We start from the raw sequence: 6727 nt of genomic DNA on the forward strand, positions 1-6727 counted from the left end.
ACTATTTATATTTGAGCCAGATGGATGAGTAGTTTCCATTTATATCTTCAATAAATATTTATTGTCTGAAGAATCACACAGCACTTTCTTATTGTATTACAAGAGATGGAGCAGAGCACAGATTTAAGGCAGTCAGGATGTTCATACTAACAGCCTGCTTTCCTTAATGACATTATAGACCATTGTGATTTATCTTCACGATAAAGAGAGTATATTATCTGAAAAACTACTGACCAAAACACAATTGTTAAAACTCTTTTTTAATAACTGAGGTTGGGAGGAAAATATACATGTGCATTCATTTTCCTGCATGGATGCTTTCTGCTATGGGGCGTGTTATTGTGTGTATTCCACTATAATTACATTATAATTGCTAAAACATTTGCAGACAATATTTCTGAACGCTCATGACTCATGTGTTGTAAACCTGCAGCTTGCTCTCCTCTAAATATGCAGTGCTGTTCTAATGAACCTGCCACAGCAGTGTTTCCCTGCCCCATGATTGCTTCCTTCCCGATTCAAGGCTGCGCTGAAACGAATGAGATAGGCTCGAGCGCCTTGAAAAGTATTACCAGATAAGGAGGGAAGACAGCAACATTAGTAAGGAACGGAAGAGCAGCCTGGAGATAAAGTGCAAGTGACTGAGGGAAAGTGAAGAAACCAGCCAAGTTTTTAGGGTAAAAGCAGACACTCTGTGGGTTTATGTGCGTGGTAATGGTTGAAGAAGACGAAATCCGCATAATTTTAGTTTTTACTTTTATGAAAATACCGCACAGTACAGTAATTTGCTTAACACAGTGTTATCAAAATACAGAAAAGGCAGAATTCCTGAACAAATTCAGGATATTTCATGTAAAAAAGTGTAACTGAACAAAAGAAAAGCATACATTACATTCATACGGTATTAAAATACATAATCAGGAATGTTGGACATGAATCAACAGCATCAGCAGCAGCAATCCATCCTCTTGAACTTTACTGACAGCATACAGTCAATAAAAAATTCAGAAAAATGCTCTAATGACATTACAAATGTGGTCAAAATTTGTCACAAAAGGGCATAGGCAGCCTGGTCGATATTTCAGCATAAACAAACACACATTAGCTTCCATGTGGAAATTCTCCAAGAGCGAATTCCTTAGTACAAGTGTCAAACATTTACACCTGCAAGGAAGTGATGGGTTTTCTATTTTTTCTCATTCGCAGAATTTTTCCTTGGCCTGGATGCTTTTTCCATCCTGGAACAAAAACAAAAAGAAAAAAAAAAGCATAACAGCTGATTAGCATAACATATAACACTAACAATTGTGCACTTTTTAGTCTCACATTTAACCAAACTGGCTTTCTAGGAACAGATTTTGCTTGGTTTCCTCCAGATCATAGCACAGCGATTGGCAGCAGTGGATGAATGCTTTGGAAAGCATCATCCAGCCTGAGTCAAAGCAGTAGTTTTAATTTTTCAAGATACCAAGCATTTTTATGCCTGACAATAAATCAACTGAGCATAATTTGGTCTCTTTCCAATTCCCCCCAGACTTTCTGAATTTTCTCCTATTTCCATCCACTAAGTGGGTCTGAGTGGCAATTCGAATGCTGCCATTATTGAATTAAGCAGTCAGAAAATTCTCCTGAAATTATCATCTTCAGATAAAGACTTCACAATGAGCTGTGAAACATACGCCCATGCACCCTTCCCGCCCGGCTCAGGTTTGCACACCTTTTGCGCACACGTCCATGCAGGCTTGCCGCGAGACAAAGTTGTTGTTGCTCCCACCGCAGCCTGAGTAGACAAACTCCTCACACGTCTTGGTGGCTGTGTTATAGTAATAGCGAGGTATGGTGGCTGAACACTTCCCTTTGTCCAGAGGATCCCGGCAGAGCACGGGGATTGCTGTAACACAAGGAACACAACACAAGGAAGAGCTCGCCAGTTATTGTTTAATCATTTCCTTGTGAATGCAATGACTTTGTCTATTGTGTATCCTCACAGGGATGACTCAGGGGGGTAATCTGCTCACCTTTTTTTGGACTGCAGTACTCCATGCAAGAGGCTAGATTAAGGAAGCGGTTTGAATTCCCCTGGCAGCCACCGTAATAAAATGGCTCACACTGCATGGTGGTCATGTTGAAGAAGTAGCGGGAGATGAGACCCCGGCAGGGTCCCTCTTCTTTAGGAAATCTGCAGATTGGGGGAACCTCTGTGGAGAAGAATGGGAAAAAAATCAACATTTAACAGTGAGATCTGGTGAAACAACACTAATTAATTCATATGAACAGGTTAACAACCAGAGAGGCACTGGCTAGTTTCCTAAAAATGAAATAAAATGGACATGCCTAAGGTCACCATCACTGATGTATCTGCCGAATGTCAGTTGATACTGAAAGAAAATGTAATTTATCTGTGTCAATGCCCAATACTTATGTGTTGTGGGCTGGCTAAATGTTCAAAGATGATGTAAAGAAGAGCTGAAAATTTTTAGAATAACATAAATAATTTCGTGTTTAATGACAATATTTTTTCTCCTGGAAGAGAAGGCAGGCTTAGTAGGAAAATCAAAAGCTAAAGATCAGCTAAATTGTTACTTAAAACATGCGTACTGGCCCAGAATTTCATCCCTAATGATCCATGTATCATATCGATACAGGAATACCATGTATATAGATATGTATATAGGTATATAGATATGTAAGTAAATAAATTCAAATAATCTGAACAAGTAGGCTCACTTCATTCATCCCCATTCTGAGATAATGTTAGTTGACTTTAACGTTACAAACCTGCATTAAATCAGCTCAACTGGAAACCCATCCAGCACACATTTTGGCTGGTTTGTAGGGAATTAAATACTTATTTCACTCAGTGACATGCAAATCAGTTTATACCTTTTGTGTAATGTGTTATTTCTGGAGTTTTGATTGATATTCTGTCTCACTCTCCATTGAAATGAACAGAGTCTGTTCATTTCTTTCTAAGCAAACTTGACATACTTTACTAACATTATTTCTCCCACTGTAATTCCCAATTTGACCTCATTCAATGACAAACTGATATATTACACTGACTTTGGCTTTATCCTTTAGGTTTTAGAAGTAAAAAAAAAAAGTGAAGTGAGATAACTTTATCTTATTGGACAAAACTGATTTTGACAAAGTTTCATTTTGAGGACATAGATGGCTGTTGGAAATGTAAGTAAACAGCAATATATGTTAATGCAATACTCAGCTATGACAATATCGTAAAAATCGCAAAAATATCACATGTTTAGGGAAGTATTGTGATAATATTATATCACGTGTTGTCTGACTCCCACCTCTAATAACTCACGGGTCAGGCTACTTACTGGGAATTTTGTAGCATGTCTTGTGGCACTCCTGAAAACTCTTGAAGTTATTGTCATTCCCTTGGCAGCCTCCATATTCGAAATCCTCGCACCTCTGGGTGATGGTGTTGTAGTAATACCTCTGGATATTGCCTCTGCAAGGTCCCTCGTCCACTTGAAGAAGGCACACGCCTGAAAAGCACCAAGCAGATTTTTATTGAAATACCCGAGGACCGTTGCAAGGACACGGAAAAGAAAGTTTAAGCAGTGCTTAACAACATGCGCCAAACTGGATCTGTAATACGCCCGAGGTCATGTGATAACCAACAAGCTCAGAACTGCTGTTTTAAAAAAGTTGATGAAAACATTGAAGAAGCGCGAAGAAGTAATTAAAAAACAAAACATGATGTGGAGTTACCTTTAGGTGGCAGCGCCAAAACGCAGTAAAACGAGGAAATTATTGTAAACAGAGCAAATGCGCAAAGCTCCATTGTGCAAAGTTTTGGTCGAGATCCAGACTTTTCCGCTCTGTCTACCATCCCCACTCAGACCTTGTTTTATAGCACAGTCGGGAAGAGGGACGGGCATGTACTGAGTCAGCGCGCCAAAGAAAAGAAATTATTGCAGTTGATTAATGACGTCAAATTCTGAATTACTTGGAGGAGCGCTAAATCATGTGACTAAGTCTTAATAAAATATGAGGAGGAACTTGCTCTGCTTGAGAGAGTCAGATATTTTCACTGCCACAGGCCACTGGTTCTAGTGATGATGATGATGATGGGAATGTGCACCAATCCAGTAACACACACAGCATCCTTGTAAAATTTCCACAGAGCCAATATTGCGTTGTATCTAGGGACACACACGCTTGTGAAACATTAACACATCTTTCTTGTCTGAGCCACACAGGCAAGTCCCCACCAGAATACCCGTCTGACCGGATCCGAATCCACACACACACACACACGCACGCACGCACGCACACACACACACACACACACACACACACACACACACACACGCACGCACGCACACACACACGTACTTCCACTCAGAGTCACATTAATAGTACTGTGGCTCATGTTATTTCATGATAAAAGCGCTTCTTTCCACGATGTCCTACCATGAGAAATCAGCCTTATCTGCAAGTTAAGTTAAAACTCACATTAACATTTGTATTGGTTTAACACAGCAGCTTAATTCCATCCCACTGCTTTGGTTTTACCTTTATGAAGCATATTAACTGGAAAACTGCCGTGCATTCACGTTTAGAAGAACGACGTGTCTCCACCTTGACAGGTGGAGGCTAAACACAGATTAGCCGTCTTATCAAAATTAACCTGATAAATGAAGCGCCACCCCTTAACCCATATCCAAATGAGCCTGCAAGAAATCTCAGAGTTAAAATAGAACAAAAGTTACAAATTGAATCTATAAAAGACAAAAAGATACATCACCATGTTTTGTTTTGTTTTTTACATCAAGGGAGCTCAAATGGACACCTGTGTGAGTTGCCCACCCCTTCCTTTGTGTACTTGAGCTGCTGGTATGATCATTCAGTGGGGCCTTGTTTTAATCAGATTAGGGGATTAGAATTGTTTATGCTGATTACTTTATAACCCAGATTGAGAGAGAGGAGAGGGATTCTTCAGCAGGATTTCAGGGGTGAAGGACTGCTTCCTGTAAGCGTTCGTAAGTGCATTCATATCCCTTCTGCTAAGTCTTACGAATTGTGAACATTTTATTTAAGATTATTTATTTATCATGTGGAAGTAAGCATTAACAAAAAGGTTAAATGTTTCCTTTTTTTTGACAGAAAATGCCGGTCATAAATGTGGAGGATCTGACAGATAAGGACAAGGCTGTGATGGAAGTAAACCAGCTTAAACTTGAAGTCAAACTCGAGAGGTGGTTGGTAAGTTCTCCACACTGTGGTGATTTGTGTGCTCAGTATGCATTTTTGATTATATCCAAAAGTAAATATCAGACAGCTTCAATTTATTTAGTCAAACTAATTACATCACAAAGGCTATTCAAAACTGAAATACGCTTTCTGTCTGCTGCTTTCAGACATCTAAATGCTGTGAGGAAATCAAGGACTATATTCAGGCTCTAGTGGAGGAGGACACCCTCGTTAAAGGCATATCAGAGGAGAAGAACCCCTTCAAGGAGAAAGGTGGCTGTGTCATCTGCTAGACTGGACCTAAGGAGCTTTTCATATCTCAGATTAGTACCCAAGGACGTTCACCCAGCCCTTGTAAAATGGATTTGCAGACTGAGATGACTAGAAGGACACAATAAAGAAAACATTTATGATTTCCCGAGTAAAACAATTCTTCATCTTGGGGCCAGATTTGTAGCCTTCTAATTCTTTTTTAAAAATTTTTCTTTTGTTTTGTTTTGGGAAAGATGCACTAATTAAAAGTTGTATTTGGCAAGTGTTACATAATGCTTCTCTCTCATGTGGTGTATATAGTCTGAGCACATGGGCCCATATGTTGTTTCATTCACAGAAGCAACTGTCATTAAATGTGCACATTTATAATTCAGCCTGTCTCTGTGATTCACTGAAGGGTTGTAGAGAAAGTAGAGAAACAGATAAATCTTCATAACTTCATTTGCATACATACAGAGGGTTTTTTTTCTCTCCAAGCCTTTATGTGATCATTGCTATTTTGTTCCAATAATGACGGTGAACATCAAATTTGAGATTTTATTCCTTAAAGTACGACGGGTTTGCGAGTCTTCTCCTTATTTTTTTTTTTTGCTCATTTCATTGTAGATTGAATTTATTTTAAATCTTCTTTCTGTAGTTTCAGGCAGACTCCAAAAAGTTTTAAGGCTTTATTAATACAAGTACTTGAACTGAACACAGCAGACTAGATGCAGCACTGATAGAAAAAGAAAATGTTGTGTCTATCTAAAACCAATCCTGTGGAAAATAGGACTTTCTCCAAAGCCGCTTTCAATTTGCAGATTATTTCTGCTATAAAGCCCTCCAGGATATAAAATGAGTATCATAATATGTTTCATTTCTTTCCTATTCTGCAACATGCTTTAACACGCTTTCTGTCAGACAGCATAATTATTAGTAAAATTAATCCATAATGAAAATAAAAATCAATTGCATTTGGGCTCAAAATACTTTAAAAACAAAACCCACAGCCAAAAGCGATAGTAAATCTTGCTATTACATTGATGATAGTAACAATGTAACAACGTTAGATAACTTACATGGCTACTTTCAATGCTTGCTGGTGATAGAGTAATTATTTACACACCAGGGTACCCAATTTACGATATATTTTATGACAAAATTTCCCCCCAATAATGGTGGGAAGTCAAGCTCTGCTAATATTTTACTTTCCCACTGGGTTAATATTTGACCCAGTGAGAACTTCCTACCA

The 6727-nt window shown here is 38.7% G+C and overlaps 2 protein-coding genes across 2 annotated transcripts; one reads left to right on the forward strand and one right to left on the reverse strand.

Moving 5' to 3' along the window:
- Positions 1 to 737: 737 nt before the first annotated feature.
- Positions 738 to 3896, reverse strand: tfpi2 (tissue factor pathway inhibitor 2). The gene is made up of 5 exons (XM_085261516.1): positions 3739 to 3896; positions 3342 to 3512; positions 2019 to 2198; positions 1718 to 1891; positions 738 to 1238 (listed from the first exon to the last, which is right to left on the reverse strand). The coding sequence occupies exons 1-5, from the start codon at positions 3857 to 3859 to the stop codon at positions 1159 to 1161; spliced, it is 726 nt and encodes a 241-aa protein (XP_085117642.1). The 5' UTR covers positions 3860 to 3896; the 3' UTR covers positions 738 to 1158.
- A 962-nt stretch (positions 3897 to 4858) lies between these two features.
- On the forward strand, positions 4859 to 5869 carry gngt1 (guanine nucleotide binding protein (G protein), gamma transducing activity polypeptide 1). The gene is made up of 3 exons (XM_085261519.1): positions 4859 to 5012; positions 5137 to 5235; positions 5391 to 5869. Exons 2-3 carry the CDS (start codon positions 5140 to 5142, stop codon positions 5514 to 5516), a joined length of 222 nt encoding a protein of 73 aa, XP_085117645.1. The 5' UTR covers positions 4859 to 5012; positions 5137 to 5139; the 3' UTR covers positions 5517 to 5869.
- Positions 5870 to 6727: the final 858 nt, after the last annotated feature.

Source organism: Mchenga conophoros, linkage group LG22 (genome assembly GCF_057382185.1).
Source record: "Mchenga conophoros isolate Kocher_MC1m ecotype Shallow Benthic linkage group LG22, M_conophoros_male_GT1.1, whole genome shotgun sequence".
In the NCBI taxonomy this organism is placed as follows: domain Eukaryota; kingdom Metazoa; phylum Chordata; class Actinopteri; order Cichliformes; family Cichlidae; genus Mchenga; species Mchenga conophoros.

Bases quoted from the DNA above. Each gene is read 5' to 3' on its own strand.
- tfpi2 (XM_085261516.1), bottom strand. From the start codon at position 3,859: ATGGTAGACAGAGCGGAAAAGTCTGGATCTCGACCAAAACTTTGCACA. The intron at 3,513-3,738 runs GTAACTCCACAT...GGTGCTTTTCAG, and splicing joins TTTGGCGCTGCCACCTAAAG to GCGTGTGCCTTCTTCAAGTG. The intron at 1,239-1,717 runs GTGTGCAAACCT...TTTTTGTTCCAG, and splicing joins CATGGACGTGTGCGCAAAAG to GATGGAAAAAGCATCCAGGC.
- gngt1 (XM_085261519.1), top strand. From the start codon at position 5,140: ATGCCGGTCATAAATGTGGAGGATCTGACAGATAAGGACAAGGCTGTG. The intron at 5,236-5,390 runs GTAAGTTCTCCA...TGCTGCTTTCAG, and splicing joins TCAAACTCGAGAGGTGGTTG to ACATCTAAATGCTGTGAGGA.